A 20624-nucleotide genomic window follows, 5' to 3' on the forward strand; every position below is an offset into this window, starting at 1 on the left:
GTTATTAACTAGGTGAAGTTATCAAATCCCATAAATCTTGCAAATATTGATGGATTTTGACCAGTTTCGAATCCATCTAAGATCTCATTGATATAAAGCAATCCACCTGATTTGGTTAAAAGTGGACGATAAATACTAAAGTTATCCAGCAGAAACTATGGACTTTTAAGTTTTGACAATTTTAAAGTCCTGTAACTTTTGCAAATATTGACGGATTTTGACCTTTATCAAACTCATACGAGATCTCATTGATATAAAGCAATATACTAAATCTGTTTGAAATCGGACAATAAATAATTGAGATATCGCATGGAAACCGTTTGCCAGACGCCGACACCGACATAGTGATACCTAAGTGTCGATCGCCCTTGCGTTGCAGGCGACACAAAAATGAAAAGATGCTTACTAAGATGAAATTATTGTAAAAAAAAAGGGCAAACCTATACAGTTTTGATAGATTTAGTCTTTATTTAGTTCTTATTGGATCGAATATGGTACCAAACACCAGCACTTTCATTGATCCTCTAGGTAATTCAATGCAGCAGACAGGATAAAGATCTTGTATGAAAGGGCTGTGATATTAGAAATGTAATAAAAAGTGTGATTAAATGCTCTAAACCTAGAATTGTTTACCAGGTGCCTGGTAATCATGATAGACAAATTACCTTGTATAAATAGGAAATTTCAAAAGGTAGAGCCATTTCATACAATACATGTATACATTAACTATGTCAATCTCATCACAGTCCTGTTTCTAGATGTACATATTACAGTCAATGCTGTTCTACATCACAGTCCTGTTTCTAGATGTACATATTACAGTCAATGCTCTTCTTCATCACAGTCCTGTTTCTAGATGTACATATTACAGTCAATGCTGTTCTACATCACAGTCCTGTTTCTAGATGTACATATTACAGTCAATGCTGTTCTACATCACAGTCCTGTTTCTAGATGTACATATTACAGTCAATGCTGTTCTTCATCACAGTCCTGTTTCTAGATGTACATATTACAGTCAATGCTGTTCTTCATCACAGTCCTGTTTCTAGATGTACATATTACAGTCAATGCTCTTCTTCATCACAGTCCTGTTTCTAGATGTACATATTACAGTCAATGCTGTTCTTCATCACCAGTCCAGTCCTGTTTCTAGATGTACATATTACAGTCAATGCTGTTATTACATCACAGTCCTGTTTCTAGATGTACATATTACAGTCAATGCTGTTCTACATCACAGTCCTGTTTCTAGATGTACATATTACAGTCAATGCTCTTCTTCATCACAGTCCTGTTTCTAGATGTACATATTACAGTCAATGCTCTTCTTCATCACAGTCCTGTTTCCTGTTTCTAGATGTACATATTACAGTCAATGCTGTTCTTCATCACAGTCCTGTTTCTAGATGTACATATTACAGTCAATGCTGTTCTTCATCACAGTCCTGTTTCTAGATGTACATATTACAGTCAATGCTGTTCTTCATCACAGTCCTGTTTCTAGATGAACTCTGGGTGATGGGAATTGTCTCTACAGTATCACAGTCCTAAAGCGTAGTCCTGTTTCAAGATGTACAGTATCACAGTCCTAAAGTGTAGTCCTGTTTCTAGATGTACAGTATTACAGTCACTTCTGTCCTACAGCGTACAATGTAGTCCTGTTTCCAGAGGTGCAGTATTACAGTCCTGAAGCGTAGTCCTATTTCCAGATGTGCAGTATCATAGTCCTAAAGCGTAGTCCTATTTCCAGATGTGCATTATAGCAGTCCTAAAGCGTAGTCCTATTTCCAGATGTACAGTATTACAGTCACTGTTTCTCTGCAGCGTAGTCCTGTTTCCAGATGAATTCTGGGTGATAAGAATTGCCTATTTGGCAGCTGTTACTACAGGTATAAACACAAAGCGTCCCCCAATCCAGACTGTCGCCGAGCTGGTCAACCTGTAAATGGCTCAACATCTGTGGCATCACCTACAATAGTGAATATAACATGAAACATTTCACTTACAAAAGTAATTATAATATATGACATCACCTACAACTGTAATTATATCATGTGGTGTCACCTACAACACAAATAACATGTGGCACGTACCATCCACAACACAAATAAAGTGTCATAACCTACAAGAGTAAAAACAACATGTGGCATATCACCTACAATTATAATAATTATGTGGCACCACCTACAATAGTGGTGACTAGAATATTCAGAAGTCAGAAAAGGCAGGGCCCACAAAGTGAATGACCATATTGAGAAACCTTTGGACTTCACACCAGGCAAGTTCCTAATTAATCTCCTTCAACATCATGATTCAGATTGTCTAAAAACCCTTGTTATCCAATTTTCTTCAGTGAATTATGAAAATTTTGACCCATTTAGGGTTCATGACAGCCATATTGGTTTTTTTTTTATATACACAGACAACCTTTTAGCTAGACTCATAGACCTGTAGCATTATGCCAAAACTGACACTGTGAATTTTACTTGCACATTTCTTGAATACCGGTATGTGCATTTAAGAAAATAAGGCTGACTTTTATGGAAAAAGTCTTACTTGGAATTCAAATTGTCGTTTGGCTCCACAAGAGCATGATGGGATATCTGTTTCCTCTGGGATATGGTCTACTGACACCCATAGTGGCTGGCCTCCTTTATGGTACCTCAAAACCTAAAAATGGTAAGTAATGATATCCATTGTATTCCATTGCCTTGGATTAGCAAAATGGTTAACGTTGGATATCGTTATGAACGAAACAGTATGAAACGATGCTGATACTGGTACTATTGAAGAAATATACTGGTTGTCCTAAAATGAGTAAAAATACTGTATTGGTACCCGTGTCCAACCCTAATAATAGGGGCCCGGTGGCCGAGTGGTTAAGATGTACCGACATATTACCACATGCCCTCCACCTCTGGGTCGAGAGTTCCAATCCCATGTGGGGCAGATGCCAGGTCCTGACCGCTGGTCGGTGGTTTTTCTCCAGGTACTCCGGCTTTCCTCCACCAACAAACCTGGCACGTCCTTAAATGACCCTTGCTGTTAATAGGACGTTAAACTAATCAAACCAAATCAACCCTAATAAGCAAATTGCAATGTGTCACTTAATCCAATAATTTTATATTTACATGCAACAATTCCCTTCAGTAGATGAAAACTTTCTTATATACCTTATAATTATCACAAATGTTCATGTTAATTATCACAAACTTTACAGTCTTGAAAACCAACAAACTTCAAAATATACACAACCTGATCAGGATTAGTTTTGATTCGTTCCTTGAATTTTCTAAATACTTTGTCATCCACACTTTCTGAGGTTGCCATTTTCTCTAGTTCATTTTTTGAGGCACCATCTGGTAGTAAACTATCCGCTTTGTCTGATTTTAGGAAATCTTTGTATTCTTGCCACTTCTCATTTTCACCCTTTGTATCACATTCATCATCAGTGCTAACATCATCCAATTCCTCTGGTTCTGTGATTAGTTCTAGTTCTGGAAACAACACTCCTTTCACAATCGTTTTGCCTGAGGCATCTACAAAGTATTGTAATTCATCATTAATTAGGGCTTAATTTTTGATAACTTAAAAAAAGAAATTAGCGTAGATTTAGAAATCACATACCGGTACATCTATTCATGTATTGTATTGTAATCCCTTTTTGTGAACTGTTATCAGACTTGCTTTGCGTAATTTTCATAGATTTCTAATACAAAACAAAATCTACTCAATGTTAGCCAATTTTGCCACGAGCTTTACATGATAATGGTCTTCAAAGCAGACATGGCGAAATTTGCCGGTCCGACGGACATGTCCGGCAAAATTTTACTCAGATCACCTATTTCAAAATCCGGTCCGGACCGACTGTTTGGCAATTATTGAATACTAGAAGTTGGTAAAAAGTCATCATTTGATTCAACAAAATCGTGTTTTTAACCCCACAGCAATGTAGAATTAAAACTGCATAGATAATCACCAAAGCAGTTGCCTGGACACTAATAGCGGGAAGTTATGTTTATTTTAAAAATTCACATTAATTTTGGTCCGGCAAAATATTGTTCGTTCTGGCTTACTCACAGTCCTTGCCAGTCCGAATGTCCAGCCATTTTTTTTCAACTTTCGCGATATCTGCTTCGAAGTTTTTATAAATTCAAATATATAATTTTGGTAGTGTGTTAAAGAACCTGTGGTATACCAATTATACAAGTTTGTTTAAATCATACCAATCCAATTTTCTTTTCATTCAAGTATTTTGATCTCTCTTAATACCACGAACACTGAAACAGACTGTTTGTTTGAATGTTCATGATCAGAGAGATGAAACTAAGCAAAAGTTAACTTGAGATTGGTAGTCCTGGCCTCATATTTCCGCCTTCTACAACATCAATTATACTGTCTTTAGTCTTGAAATATTGAGAAAAAGGCTTTAAACCTGTTGAGAAATGCATTTGGCCCCTATGACCTTGAATGAAGTTGAATGAAGGTCAAGATCATTCGTTTAAGTTTTAACAAATGTGGTACATTCTATATCAACCAATTGCAAGCTTGCTTTAGAAGTACAGGTCTAATATAGCAGGCCATGGGTTAGTAAATTATTTTTTGAAGCTGTCTTGTGATTTTTTTTTTGGTATTTGTTCTTGACCTTAAATGAAAGTCACACCTTGATCTTGAATGAAGGACAGGGCAATTCTTTCAAAAAAACTTGAAAGACATACATCTTTTAGGGCTTTTTTCACTTAATTTGGAAGGGGCCTTTTAATATTATTTTGGGGAAGAAATTTGCAAATTGGGAAGGAAATATCCAGGAGTAAAATGTATTTTGGGCACTTTGGCATACATTTGAAATAATTTCCATGGGGAATGGGCCCATTATTTGCCCCAAAAGCCCCTAGAAAAACATGTCTTTGCATATTACAAGCTCAATACTATATCAAAGAGAATTAGTTATTGCCAGGATGTGAAGATATTACCATCAGTTTTTTTCTCTTTTTAACTTATTTGACCTGTGTGATTGAATGAAGGTAGTGTCATTCATTTGAGTCATCTTGGTCATTCATATAGACAAACTTCGTTGATACTACTAGATTTCATATGGAATTGAAAAATTAGTATAACGAGGCTAATTTAGTGTATCTATACCTTTAGACGAACACGCAGTTTTGTGTCCATTCTTCCAATCGATGACCTGATGTTCTTTACTACAGTAGGAAGCGGAATGACATTTGGCGCATCGTTTTGGTCCAAGTAGACCACAAACACGGCATAGGTCTGCATCTGGACTAGGGCCAGGGGTAGCTACTTTCTCGTTTGGAGGATCTGGACTGTAAAACTCATTTTGACGAGGAAGTTGACTCCGGAATACCACAAAATTCAGATTTGAATTTCTTTCTGAACATCCAGGATTCCGACAAACGAAAACGAAAATTGTTCGGTGAAAAGCAGACGACACATTGTCATCGGGTGAGTAGACTTGCATTAGAAAGATGACAGGTTTACCACATGTTTTACAATTGATATCTATTGGGAGGTGATTAAGAGACAACCATGAGGGTTTCCCACCAACTTTACTGGGGAAATAATGGCTTCGTAGAAAATCTGGACTTGTTTCCTCCAAAAATCCCAACTCCACGTTGTCGTTCGCACCATTCGCCGCCATCTTTTTATTTTGTCATCAAGATCGTTATAACTCTTTTTTCCTTTGACGAATCAATACTTTTAAATTCAAGGTCATTTTTACGCTTTAAACATACTCGCGTCAAATATTACAAGCACTTGGTGGAATAAGAAGCGAGTAACGTGAAACTTGCAAGTAACAGTGAATTTGAAGATTTACTAACTGAATAAGGCGTTGTTGAAAATGTCAGGGCATGGTCACAGTCATGGAGGCGGTGGATGTGACGACCATGACCATATTACTGAAGCGGAAAAGGCAGCAGCATACAGTTTATTTTTGAAAATTGACACACAGAGAGTTGAATGCCTGAATGAAGCTGTTGATGGATCTGGGAAGGATGTCTTCAAACCCTGGGATAAGCGATTAGATAAGGAAAAGGTTAAACTTTATGTATTTATTCAACTGGACACTGCCTTTCATTGAAAACATCGTGAAGTAAAGTTTAATATTATATATTGAATGATCAGTGAAGTGAATGCAGCTGACATAATATTCCATAAGGCACCATAGCCTGAGATACTCTGGCCCCTACCACCAGACTTGGACATTATGACAGATACAGTTGGTAGTAGACGAAAGGAGTCCACCCTTGTGACCAACTGAGTGCTCGAGGTTACGACTACTGGTAGACACGGTGTGCACGAGTGTTTAGACTACAGGAAGACACGGGAGTGCACAAGATTTTAGACTACATGTAGACACGGACGTGCACAAAGATTTCAGACTACAGGTTAGGACACGGGAGGTAGCATCTATGTGTGAACTCGGTGTGTCCAATACAGGTGGACATGGTGTCTCAGGTACTATCCGACCTAGACAGACAATGTGGATTGTGTTACAGTTAGGGCTCGGGGAAGAAAACGTTCATCATTATGAAAATAATACACAGAGTGCTCTTAATTCATAAATTATTAGTGTTATATATTATTTTTATTTACAAAATTTACAATTTAGATGTACAGTTTAATATAACTAAAATAATACGATATATTTATTAGTATACATGTATAAAACCTATTCACTGCAAAAGTAATAAAGATTAATTTATATTCATTAAGTAAATGTCTATTTAAATATATTAAATTCGAGTAGTTTCCCCTTTTCATATCTTAAATTGTCTTTATTACGTTTTTATATAGTCAATGTTTTATGGCGTAAATTGCTTTAAATTTATGTATATATAATATTATAAATTTAAATCATGAAATAGTTAAATACAATCATTTTTCAACAAGTCTAATATAAACACTTTGAATTGCGGCAAAAACTAGAACGGATGATACGTAACCCGCGCCAACTAAGACGACACAATTATTCTGTTCTAAAAGTCTTTTGCGCAACAATAATGCAGCAACGGCAAAAACCAGTCCTTATTGTGCTTTTGAGACACTTTTTCATTAATTAATTTAAGCTATTCGTAATACAATCATATACCGGGTAATATATAGCTTTTTAAATAAAAAAGATATGGTGTCCTAACAATCGGTTTATTCAAGCGACACCCTTGTAGATCGTTCTTTCATAAAATAATCTCTTCTTTTTTGCTTTTTTCAACATGTTGTGGCGTTATGATTTGCTCTTCTATGCTTCCTTTATTTGAGTGTTATTTTTGTTTTTTCTGTGTTTTTCAAACTTATTATAATATTTTTCTTGTTATTTTAAGTTCTAAAAAGGATTGCTACGTTAATAAAAGCTTTATTACATATTTCTTTATTACAAAACTTGTACGTCTTTTAAATGGATCATGCAGAATAAATCCACTTCAACCTTTATGACATAGCTATAGTCTACCTACAAGTACCCAATTCAGCTTGTTTGATTCGTAATTACTGGTTAAACTCAGTATGCTTAAGATCCTCTACCCCGCCAAAGTTATCTTGACCGTATATGTGCGTCATGGTCTCCAATAATTATAACTTGTTCAAAACATACAGGTTAGCCTCAGTATCCAGCTACTACAGGTACCTCATGGTGACCATCGATAGATGGCCAGAGGGCAGAATTGTTGCCTTCGGAGTTTATGCACGCTTTAATGATATTGGAGCATGGCAGTATCTTATATATAATATGTGATTTTAGAAATGTTTCAATTGGAAGTTTTGTGTAAGAACAAAACAAAATATACATTTATCCCGTCTTAAAAAATCATAAAGGTTTATGAGTATTGAAACTCAAAATGTACCATTATTATTCAGATACATGTACAAGTTTGAGTTGGTAGAGCCTTGGTAAACATGTACACCGTTTCCCGTGGGGGGGGGGGTTAGATTGGGATGAGGTCAAAAAACTAGCTAGGCAAAACATATAGAGAGTGATGTCTGAATTACACCATCAAATATCTGGTCCATGACAGGTCAGCCGTTTGAAGTGGATCTTGACGGGAGCTGTACAAATGCGTATAGCAATCCAAGCATGTCTGTCATAAAAACAACTTGAATTTACCTAATGAATACATGTTATATATTATAAACAAAAATTATTTAGATTAGGTAATTATTCAACATTGTAATTATGGTACTTTATATACATAGTCAATGATAATCAAGGTTTCAGAATATATGTTAATAAATCCAGTGTTAAAAAAATAAATTAAATTAAAAAAATAAAAACAGGATATATGGATGAAAATCTGTTTGTCCTAATAAGACTTGAAATAAATGTTTTTATTTAATTATACACTTGGTATTTTGTTTGATTATTTTTTTATTTAAATATATAAATATTTCATATTATCAACATAAATAAAAGTGCACTACCAGTTAAAATACTTTTATCCCTATTGAGTACCATTGGTTGTTATATAACTGTTCATATTTGTGTGAATGGAGCGTAAAATGTATTTGTATAGAGAGGGCTGCCACCTAAATATAAGTACAGCATGCTATGTATATACATGTAATATATGGTGTTGATAGTCCGAGTTACACTTGACCTGTACCATCCATTGAAGGGTGACCCAAAGAAGGCCCCAGGCCACACTCTGACCAATGTTAGGATAATTTAGATTATCATATCGTTGTGGTTTGATGGAATCAGTATGAAGTCCATGTGACCATGGCCAAAATGCATTCCTAGCCTTGGGTCCTAAAACCTTACGGGCAGAGCATATTTTAAGTGTTACAATTAGACTATTTTTAACATTGTAAATGGATCCCACACTTAGTAAAGAAGGTCAGGAATATGATATTGTCAACATGTATCAGAGTTACTAGAATTAAAAAAATTGTGACAAATTCAGAATCTAATTCAAACAACTATGAAGATACAGTTTTAAATGGATATAGAAGTTTGGATTTATTTTGATTTGACTGTTAAATTTATTATCATGGCTATGTTACATACATTTTTGGCGATCCGGGTCCTGTTGAACATTGTTGATATATGCCACGAGCAGCCACATGCCCGGTTACTAAATTTTTGCATTTCTTAGAGCCAGTGCATACAGTATTTTCCTCAATCGGTTGACACAATATAATGAAAATTTCTAATGCCCAGTTTTAACGTCCCCTATGGCACGATTTCACATATTTACCCAGAAGCATTGCAACTGCGCCCAGTTTTCCCTGTACGCAACGGTTATACCGTATAATACTTTTGGTTAGGATTAAAAACTATGTCGAGCCACTCTTGCCGGTTAGGAAAAACTTTATTCCATACATACTAAGTGAAACATTTTTATGAAGAATTTTATTTGATTATGTTTATCATGATGTACCTTACTTGTATTATGCCCATCAAGAAATATTTATCTATCCTTATATAAAATAAAATTAATTTGTCGAATAAAATATCTCTTTGCCATTAAAAATATAATGTTTCTGATCGCAAAAAATAATTCTATCTGTCAAAGTCCATAATAAGACCTAGCTGAATAAATACATTATTTATCTCGACAGCATAACTCTGTGGCAACATCATCTAGTTCCTGTCCTATGGGTCTTGATGAATTAGCCCATATTTACCTGGATCACGATGTCCACCAGTAGTGGAACACCGTTTTCACATGAAGTGCACCTACTGTGACTTCCTGTAGGTCTAAATCGTGCTGCATCTCCATGTCAACCTGTGAGACTAAAAACCTCGTGCACTCCGTGTCTACCTGTAGTCTTAACCTCGTGCACTCCTCGTCCACTCGTAGTTCACACCGTAGTCTCGTGCCACAATGTGTAACCTTTATGAGTCTACTAAGCGAAATGTAGATGTCCCTGGTTTAGGGCCAGGAGCGCAGATAGTAACTCGAAAAACATTGAAATAAGCAGAACACCCGTTTTTGAGTATCTGGTCCAGGTCATCTCCGATTCAGGACTATTTACAAAATATTACCACCAACAATCGCCCACTTTCCCTTAGGTCCTTTCAACATATGAATAATTTATCTACTCATAAGCCATCTATTTCAACAAGCATGCAGGTTTCGATTTGGTATCAACACAAGTAGTTTTTTTCCCTTTTCCGCAACTTTAAATTAATTCCCCTCGAAGGCACCAATGTCCACAAGCACCTTAGTGTTAGCTTAGGTCGTTTACATTGTAGCAGATTTCAGTTGTATATATAGTGATACGGTCGCCTTCTAGCTTTGCGCTAGGGGGAATTTCCCTTTAGCTCAGTCGGGGAGAGACGGACCAGTAAGTCCGGGGTCACGGGTTCAAGCCCGGCTGGCGTCACACTATACTCTCGCCCTATTACATTTGGTACCATAGACCACTCCAAGTGGAAGTATTAGAGGCTTCCTTGGAGAGAGAACCTGGGTTGGTCTGTGTTTGGGGGCGAATACATTTGGGGGGAGTAGGGTAGCAGGTTTTAATTATACATAGTGATTAATGTTCGCCTTAATTCTAGCTTAATAGGCACTGGAATCTCTTTAGATTAGTCAGATCAGTGGCGGGACCAGCAAGTCTGGGGTCGCGGGTCCGAGCCCGGCTTGCAGCATACTTCTATCACCTTGTTACAACATAAATGTGATTGATCATTCTACATGAAATGTACCTGATACAGAAATACATTTTGAAATACAAAATTACGTTCCTTCTACATGAAGTTTAACACTATCAGAATGTTTCTTAGTATCAATAATATGGGTGTAGACGTTTAAAGTTTGGGTCTAGCTGGTATAGAATGTAAGATACAGAAGGTGGTTTTTGGGGGCCATTTTGAAAATCAATATGGCGGCGGCCAGGGGGAGTTATTTTTTGGTGTCCATTTTTTTCCTGAAACCGGTGTCCTAAAGAAGCCATATGCAAAGTTTCATGCTTTCTTCAAACTTTGAACGATTTTGCAAAAAATTTGACCTTTGAGCTGCTCCACTAATATAGCTTTGTTGTGCTGAATATGCAAAATGACTATACGAAAATGATTCTGACAGCTATTGCAAACTATTTCATCCCCTAAAATTTACTTCCTTGATTTTAAAGTAGCAATATGTTTGGCCACTTCAAAAGGTCATCCATGATGGTATTTTATCTGAGCCTCTGAGAAACAGGGTGATAATGATTGTCTATATTTTAATTGGATTTGAATCCTTGATTAGCTACCTGGTGGATGCCAGCGGTTAAATTGACCTGATTCAGAACTCTTAAATCTAGTTTTTCCCTTTCTTTATTTAGTCCTGTAACATCTAATTGATTGACATGTTTTAATTGTTTTTTATAGTTTGTGGAAAGTGATGCTGATGAAGAACTCCTGTTTAACATTCCGTGAGTGTTTTCTTTCTTAACTCATTATGCATATATCAAATTTTGATAGTTCATAGTTAATTTACTTTGTTGTGCTCTATTATAGCTGGTATATATGATGAGTATATACAATGTACCTTGGTAACTTGTACATTATATAAATATAATATCTTGGGAACCTTGAATAACATGATTAGCAGATTATTACTATTTTAAGTATGCTCTTCAATTCAGATTCACGGGCAGCGTAAAGTTAAAGGGGATTATCATTATTGGTGGAGAGGAGGATACCCACCCTAACCAAATGAGGATGTGAGTATTAAAATAACACAGTAATACTAGTACTATAGAGATGTAGTGTTATCTTCCATAAACAGATGAGGATGTGAGTATTTAACAACAGTAATACTTGTACTATAGATGTGTAATTTAGAGTTATCTACACTAAACAGATGAGGATGTGAGTATTTAAATAACAGTAATACTAGTACTATAGAGATGTAGAGTTATCTTCCCTAACCAGATGAGGATGTGAGTATTTAAATAACAGTAATACTATTACTATAGAGGTGTAATTCAGAGTTATCTAACCTAAACAGATTGAGGATGTGGTATTTAAATAACACAGTGATACTAGTACTATAGAGGTGTAGAGTTATCTACCCTAACTAGATGAGGATGTGAGTATTTAAATAACACAGTAATACTAGTACTATAGAGGTGTAATTCAGAGTTATCTACCCTAACCAGATGAGGATGTGAGTATTTAAATAACACAGTAATACTAGTACTATAGAGGTGTAGAGTTATCTACCCTAACCAGATGAGGATGCGAGTATGTAAATAACACAGTAATACTAGTACTATAGAGGTGTAATTCAGAGTTATCTACCCTAACCAGATGAGGATGTAAGTATGTAAATAACACAGTAATACTAGTACTATAGAGGTGTAATCCAGAGTTATCTACCCTAACCAGATGAGGATGTAAGTATGTAAATAACACACAGTAATACTAGTACTATAGAGTGTGTAATCCAGAGTTATCTACCCTAACCAGATGAGGATGTGGGTATTTAAATAACACAGTAATACTAGTACTATAGAGGTGTAAGAGTTATCTACCCTAACCAGATGAGGATGTGAGTATGTAAATAACACAGTAATACTAGTACTATAGAGGTGTAATTCAGAGTTATCTACCCTAACCAGATGAGGATGTGAGTATTTAAATAACACAGTAATACTAGTACTATAGAGGTGTAATTCAGAGTTATCTACCCTAACCAGATGAGGATGTGAGTATTTAAATAACACAGTAATACTAGTACTATAGAGGTGTAGAGTTATCTACCCTAACCAGATGAGGATGTGGGTATTTAAATAACACAGTAAATACTAGTACTATAGAGGTGTAATCCAGAGTTATCTACCCTAACCAGATAAGGATGTGAGCATTTAAATAACACAGCATAATACTAGTACTAATAGAGGTGTAATTCAGAGTGTGTTATCTACCCTAACCAGATGAGGATGTGAGCATTTAAATAACACAGTAATACTAGTACTATAGAGGTGTAATCCAGAGTTATCTACCCTAACCAGATAAGGATGTGAGTATTTAAATAACACAGTAATACTAGTACTATAGAGGTGTAATCCAGATTTATCTATACCCTCACCAGATAAGGATGTGAGTATTTAAATAACACAGTAATACTAGTACTATAGAGGTGTAGAGTTATCTACCCTAACCAGATGAGGATGTGAGTATTTAAATAACACAGTAATACTAGTACTATAGAGGTGTAATCCAGAGTTATCTACCCTAACCAGATGAGGATGTGAGTATTTAAATAACACAGTAATACTAGTACTATAGAGGTGTAGAGTTATCTACCCTTAACCAGATAAGGATGTGAGTATTTAAATAACACAGCAATACTAGTACTATAGAGGTGTAGAGTTATCTACCCTAACCAGATGAGGATGTGAGTATGTAAATAACACAGTAATACTAGTACTATAGAGGTGTAGAGTTATCTACCCTAACCAGATGAGGATGTGAGTATGTAAATAACACAGTAATACTAGTACTATAGAGGTGTAGAGTTATCTACCCTAACCAGATGAGGATGTGAGTATTTAAATAACACAGTAATACTAGTACTATAGAGGTGTAATTCAGAGTTATCTACCCTAACCAGATGAGGATGTGAGTATTTAAATAACACAGTAATACTAGTACTATAGAGGTGTAATTCAGAGTTATCTACCCTAACCAGATGAGGATGTGAGTATTTAAATAACACAGTAATACTAGTACTATAGAGGTGTAGAGTTATCTACCCTAACCAGATGAGGATGTGAGTATTTAAATAACACAGTAATACTAGTACTATAGAGGTGTAGAGTTATCTACCCTCACCAGATGAGGATGTGAGTATTTAAATAACACAGTAATACTAGTACTATAGAGGTGTAATCCAGAGTTATCTACCCTAACCAGATGAGGATGTGAGTATTTAAATAACACAGTAATACTAGTACTATAGAGGTGTAATCCAGAGTTATCTACCCTAACCAGATGAGGATGTGAGTATTTAAATAACACAGTAATACTAGTACTATAGAGGTGTAATCCAGAGTTATCTACCCTAACCAGATAAGGATATGAGTATTTAAATAACACAGTAAATACTAGTACTATAGAGGTGTAGAGTTACCTACCCTTACCAGATGAGGATGTGGGTATCTAAATAACTCAGTGATACAGTACTATAGAGGTGTAGATTACTACCCTCACCAGATGAGGATGTGAGTAAATAACTCAGTGATACTAGTACTATAGAGGTTAGATTTACCTACCCTTACCAGATAAGGATGTGAGTATCTAAATAACTCAGTGATACTAGTACTATAGAGGTGTAATTAAGAGTTATCTACCCTCACCAGATAAGGATGTGAGTATATAAATAACTCAGTGATACTAGTACTATAGAGGTGTAGAGTTATCTACCCTCACCAGATGAGGATGTGAGTATATAAATAACACAGTAATACTAGTACTATAGAGGTGTAGAGTTACCTACCCTTACCAGATGAGGATGTGAGTATCTAAATAACCTCAGTGATACTAGTACTATAGAGGTGTAGATTTATCTACCCTTACCAGATGAGGATGTGAGTATCTAAATACCTCAGTGATACTAGTACTATAGAGGTGTAATCAGAGTTATCTACCCTAACCAGATAAGGATGTGGGTATTTAAATAACACAATAATACTAGTACTATAGAGGTGTAATTCAGAGTTATCTACCCTAAACCCAGATGAGGATATGAGTATATAAATAACACAGTAATACTAGTACTATAGAGGTGTAGAGTTATCTACCCTAACCAGATAAGGATGTGAGTATCTAAATAACTCAGTGATACTAGTACTATAGAGGTGTAATCCAGAGTTATCTACCCTAACCAGATAAGGATGTGAGTATTTAAATAACACAGTAATACTAGTACTATAGAGGTGTAGAGTTATCTACCCTAACCAGATGAGGATGTGAGGATGTGGGTATTTAAATAACCCAGTGATACTAGTACTATAGAGGTGTAATTCAGAGTTATCTACCCTAACCAGATGAGGATGTGAGTATTTATAGTAACACAATAAAGATATAATTAAGAGCTATTAATAGCATTTAGCAGCTATGATTTACAAATTTTTTTGTGTTTTGAAAATGGTATCAGAAGTGAACAATATGCTTTATAGTAACATTATTTATTGTAATGGTTAAGATTTCTTTGTTTTTATGCTTAATCTAGCTTTCTGATTGACCGATTGTTTTCAAACTGTGAGGGAAAAATAATCTGAGAATGTAGCAGAAACTTGACGTTATTGTGACTTCACAATAGAAATATTGACTTTGTCTATTGATTTGGTAAAATTATTCCTTGGAAAATCAATTGAATCGTACGCGTAATCTTATTTTGTTAAGTAGTCTGAAAAATAAATTATAAGCATTGATGTAACTATTTTTAATTTCATTGGGGAATGTTAGATATTTTGTTTTCAAACTTTGTGAATGCGCATAAATATACAATGATGTATGATGAATAGACATTACTAATAGAGTTTTCAGTACTAAGTACAGTCAAGCCTGTCTGTAAAGACCACCCTTAAGGACAAAGGGAAAATGGCATTTATAGCCAGGTTGTATTTATACACAGGTTGGAATGTGTAAAAAATGGTCATTAGGGACCCTTGAAAAGTGGTCTTATGTATAAGCAGATTGTCTGCATACTGAGGTGGTGGCTAAGACAGGTTTTACTGCAATATATTACAACCTAGATGAACATGTTACTATTACTCAGTTAGCTAAATATCTCTGGCTTCGTATTGTTATAGGAGCCATCACACGCCTATTAACATTTTCCTTAGAATAAGATAAATTCCTGACCTTTGTTGTCCAAAAGTTGAAATAACCCAACAATCTTATTTGTACTTATTTTATCATTTTCTCTTGTTTCAGTTACAAAAATCGACCAAATATGACATTTGATGCGTGTGGTTCTGAACCTGACCAAATGTTTGAGTTACACCCAGATCCTACAGGGGCATTAGAATACAGTACAAAGTGAGTGTTACACACAGAACCTACAAGTGTATTAGAATACAGTAAAAAGTGAGTAAAACACCCATATCTTACAGTTGCAGTACAAAGTGAGTGTACGACCCAGATCTTACTGGACCCTTTAATGCTTTCAGGAAAAAACCGCACCATTTCATTTGTAAAATGCTTTGAAATACAATAAGAAGTACATGGTAGGATTCACACATTTAAGATAGAACTTAAAGATTACAAAGAATATTTTTCTGCTAAATTATAATAAGGTGAGGTATTGTAAAAGAGCAATTAAGGACTATGAAAATTTACCTATGTCAATGATTTTCCTTTCAGAGTGGCCAGATTTAACTCTGTGGAACACCTTTCCATCCATTTCCCTACTAATTTTGGTGCAGACAACACAAAAGTGTACTACATTGGTCTTAGAGGAGACTTCACAGAGGTAAATCAATAAATTCAATTCATATGAATACATAATACAGTCAAACCTGTTTGAATGGCTACCTGAAGTCTTATACAACTGCTTTATGGCACAGCAGATGATAAATTCTACATAATCAACATTTAATAAACAGCTCACCTACCTGTCTAATGTGGCCAGTGTCCACTATGATCTGGTCTGAATCGTCTTCTCTTACTGTAATCAGTGACCATTCTGTCCAGATGTAACACTGAGATGATTGCATGGCCACAAAGTATTAGATGTATAAAAATAAGTGTTTAATACTTGTGGTAGAACAGATGACATGGTTACATTTCCTGCTGCCCAATTCTCTGCATAACTACCTGTATTTTTTGAGTGCAGGATGTTTAAACTGTATGCTTTGTACAAGTACTAGATATTAAGTATTACAATTTTACATATTCGGAAACATTGCTCATTTTTGTGACTTACGGTTGGCAGTCTCTTGATTGTGTTTCATCAAGATATCATTAGTATAGGAAACATTAATTACTCCATTTTATTACACTTAGTCTGCTGGAGTCGCATTCTATCAGAGTTACTTCCCTTTGTTTCACTCAACCGGAAACAAAGGATGTAGTTTTTGTAAACCCTATTGATCGGTTGACACCTTCTTGATACTACTGTAAACTAAGTTTTGTAAGTAAAACACTGATCAGCTTAGACTGACCATGTTACAGAACCTCACTTTCAAAGTTGAATGAATCCGTTAATAACAAATTGAAATCAAGGGAAGTAACTTGGATGGTTCAGAATGAGAAGTGGTGTCCTTCATTAAGCCCACCCAGCAATAAAGTAAGGGGGTATATTAAGGGGGGGGGGTATATTGGAAACCTGGTCGTCCGTCTGTCTGTAGACACAAATTTGTGTCCGACAAACTCCTATTAAACTACCTGACAGATTTTGATAAAATTTGGTACACAGAACCCTGACATAAAGGGGAGCAGAGTAAACTATGTAGGGTTCTGCAATATCCCCTACTAATGGAGTTATCACTATATTTGTGCAGCGGGGGTATTAGTCGTCCACTCTGACGACAGTTCTAGTTTTGGTTGTTAATGTTTGACTGTATTATCAGTAATAAGGTTTGCTTTTGTCGTTACAGGTCCATCGACATGAAGTCACCATATGTAACTATGAGGCCCGAGCTAACCCAGCCGACCACAAAACCAACATACTGGACAATGTTAACCATCAGATCAGCTGATCTCTGGAATGTCCTAGTACAACATCTGTAGATCTTTGTGTGGACATGTTGAGGAAGACTTCCATCCACATTCCGCTCTGAAGGGCGATGAATTTCCCTTTGAAGGAAAAATTATTTATGTCCCAGTATATGTGTAGCAAACTTTAAACCTGCCTTAAGTGATCACTATCAACTGACATCATATTTTTTGCCAATCACAGAGGGGAAAATCCATTGATTCTTACAAGAAGATTGGGGTATCGTTTAGCCATCTCGTGATTCAATTGTGATATTGATAATTTATACACATCTTTGCTTGGTGTATTAGAAGTCGGCTACTTGCAGCGATTCAAGCAATGAGACAATTTAACAAGATATCAAACAAGTTGTTTGTGAATTGTACTGCTGCATTATGTGGTCCTATGTTTTGTAGACTTACAACATTGCTATTGCTGAGCTTGTACATGTAATGCAGTACAAATTACATAAGTTTTTATCACATTTTGTACAAATTCCTTGTTATTTCTCTCTGCATTATGATATGTGGAAGATGCAATTTTATTATTGAAATATTAAACAATACTTATCATAATGCAATATTTTGTTCTCATGTAGTACATGTGCTGTATCTGATTTGGAATGTGTAGTTAACTGTGTAATGTTAATTTATTTCTTGTGAGGAATATTTTGCCTTTAGCAAGGTTCTGCTGAGGTATGTTGTCCATCCATAGGTATTTAGCACGCTTATAAGTCAAAGACCAACTATAGACTAATTTATCTCTGTATATTAGTCTATAGTGGGTCTTTGACTTATTAGCGTGCTAAATAACATGTGGTCCAACTGACATCCGAACATCAAGTTAAATGTATTTACTTGTATTTTTGGATTTGGTCTTGGTAAAATTTCATTTCACCAGACCAGATGATGAACTTTAACGAGACCAAAAATATTTATCTGAAAATTTCAAGCTATGATAACAAAATTATACAATCATTTTATTGCTCATTGGTAGTTGATTAACCATGGATAATTCTTACTATGATTAGGATTCTTCTTACCAGGATTTGGAAAAGTTTACGAGATTTAAATAGGGAAAGTAGTTGGAGAAACATGTTAAAACAAGGATAAAGATTAACTATGTATTTGAATCCACATTCCACTCATGAAGGGCGATGAATTTCCCTTTGAAGGAAAAATTATTTATGTCCCAGTATATGTGTAGCAAACTTTAAACCTGCCTTAAGTGATCACTATCAACTGACATCATATTTTTTGCCAATCACAGAGGGGAAAATCCATTGATTCTTACAAGAAGATTGGGGTATCGTTTAGCCATCTAGTGATTCAATTGTGATATTGATAATTTATACACATCTTTGCTTGGTGTATTAGAAGTCAGCTACTTGCAGCGATTCAGAAGCAATGAGACAATTTAACAAGATATCAAACAAGTTGTTTGTGAATTGTACTGCTGCATTATGTGGTCCTATGTTTTGTAGACTTACAACATTGCTATTGCTGAGCTTGTACATGTAATGCAGTACAAATTACATAAGTTTTTATCACATTTTGCACAAATTCCTTGTTATTTCTCTCTGCATTATGATATGTGGAAGATGCAATTTTATTATTGAAATATTAAACAATACTTATCATAATGCAAGATTTTGTTCTCATGTAGTACATGTACTGTATCTGATTTGGAATGTGTAGTTAACTGCGTAATGTTAATTTATTTCTTGTGAGGAATATTTTGCCTTTAGCAAGGTTATGCTGAGGTATGTTGTCCATCCATAGGTATTTAGCACGCTTATAAGTCAAAGACCCACTATAGACTAATTTTATCTCTGTATATTAGTCTAATAGTGGGTCTTTGACTTATCAGCGTGCTAAATAACTGTGGTCCATCTGACATCCAACCGTTTGGAGTTCAAGTTAACTATGTATTTACTTGTATTTTGCAAAGGTTTTTAATTTAGCTGAATTCATGGAATACCCAACTTTGTGAAATTTAATACCTTAGCAATTTAAAAAAAAAAGGCAGAACATGTCAAACTTTATCCTGTAAATGACACTTTCAAAGGCTACAAAGAAATGTAATGAAAAGTAGTTCACTGTGATTAAGTTCAAAACAGTAAATTGCAAAATTTTAGTATGTTTGACACACAACACCATGCCTAATACTTTAAATCACTTTGTTTCCGCAAGATACAAATTCTATGCGTAATTTTTGAAGTGAACTCTAACACAAATTCAAATGTTGAACCCTTCATTGCAAATTTATGTATTCGCAAATATGTTGAAATAATTAAATTTTGTTTGTTACGAGCATTTTCATTGGCTTAAAATTTTACTTTATCAGCCCTTAAAGGAAAAAATGGCGTAGCTGTTTTTAACGGCACTTCTGATTGGCTGAGATGATGGTGTAATGATTTCATAGACAAAATAGTCACAAAATGAATTTCATATATTAAAGAGATTGTCTTTAGTGAATTGAATTATAAGGATTAATTTAAATAGATTTTCTATGTTATAGAGATATATAGCACAAAAAACTGAGTGTACTCTCATCATAAACGGCTTCGCAGGTTTTTTTAGAGTACACTCAGATTTTTGTGTTATATCTTCCTAACATAAAAAATCTATTCAAGTTAATCCTTAAATAAATATGCAAAATATTGTATTCACGAAAATTGAATGGTTTATAGTTCTCTGATGAAGTTCGATCGGTATGCAAAATAGATCCTTGAAATATTTTCGTACCTTTTTGAAAAGTACCGTGAGTTTTTAGCTCACCTGGCCCAAAGGGCCGGTGAGCTTATGTCATGGCGCGGCGTCGGACCGTCGTCCGTCTGTCCTTCAACATTTCCTTTAAATCGCTACAAGTCATAGAGTTCTGCATGGATTGTAACCAAATTTGGCCACAAAAAACATCCTTGGGGGAAGGGGAACAAAACTTGTATAAATTTTTTGCTCTGACCCCAGGGGGCAG

At 35.3% G+C, this 20624-nt stretch overlaps 2 protein-coding genes across 2 annotated transcripts; one reads left to right on the forward strand and one right to left on the reverse strand.

The window, feature by feature from the left end:
- Positions 1 to 1151: 1151 nt before the first annotated feature.
- LOC138324992 (programmed cell death protein 2-like) lies at positions 1152 to 5663 on the reverse strand. Its single transcript, XM_069270305.1, has 4 exons — positions 5146 to 5663; positions 3259 to 3542; positions 2560 to 2673; positions 1152 to 1972 (listed from the first exon to the last, which is right to left on the reverse strand). The coding sequence occupies exons 1-4, from the start codon at positions 5660 to 5662 to the stop codon at positions 1811 to 1813; spliced, it is 1077 nt and encodes a 358-aa protein (XP_069126406.1). The 5' UTR covers position 5663; the 3' UTR covers positions 1152 to 1810.
- Positions 5664 to 5770: 107 nt separating this feature from the next.
- Positions 5771 to 18222, forward strand: LOC138324993 (PITH domain-containing protein 1-like). The gene is made up of 6 exons (XM_069270307.1): positions 5771 to 6058; positions 11330 to 11373; positions 11587 to 11664; positions 15887 to 15991; positions 16316 to 16424; positions 17551 to 18222. The coding sequence occupies exons 1-6, from the start codon at positions 5864 to 5866 to the stop codon at positions 17650 to 17652; spliced, it is 633 nt and encodes a 210-aa protein (XP_069126408.1). The 5' UTR covers positions 5771 to 5863; the 3' UTR covers positions 17653 to 18222.
- The last annotated feature ends 2402 nt before the right edge of the window (positions 18223 to 20624 follow it).

The sequence above is a fragment of the Argopecten irradians genome, chromosome 6, assembly GCF_041381155.1.
Source record: "Argopecten irradians isolate NY chromosome 6, Ai_NY, whole genome shotgun sequence".
Taxonomy (NCBI): Eukaryota; Metazoa; Mollusca; class Bivalvia; order Pectinida; family Pectinidae; genus Argopecten; species Argopecten irradians.

Bases quoted from the DNA above. Each gene is read 5' to 3' on its own strand.
- LOC138324993 (XM_069270307.1), top strand. From the start codon at position 5,864: ATGTCAGGGCATGGTCACAGTCATGGAGGCGGTGGATGTGACGACCAT. The intron at 11,374-11,586 runs GTGAGTGTTTTC...TCTTCAATTCAG, and splicing joins GAACTCCTGTTTAACATTCC to ATTCACGGGCAGCGTAAAGT. The intron at 15,992-16,315 runs GTGAGTGTTACA...TTTTCCTTTCAG, and splicing joins GCATTAGAATACAGTACAAA to AGTGGCCAGATTTAACTCTG.
- LOC138324992 (XM_069270305.1), bottom strand. From the start codon at position 5,662: ATGGCGGCGAATGGTGCGAACGACAACGTGGAGTTGGGATTTTTGGAG. The intron at 2,674-3,258 runs GTTGTGTATATT...TACCATTTTTAG, and splicing joins TCAAAACTAATCCTGATCAG to GTTTTGAGGTACCATAAAGG. The intron at 1,973-2,559 runs GTAAGACTTTTT...TCACTATTGTAG, and splicing joins AACGACAATTTGAATTCCAA to GTGATGCCACAGATGTTGAG.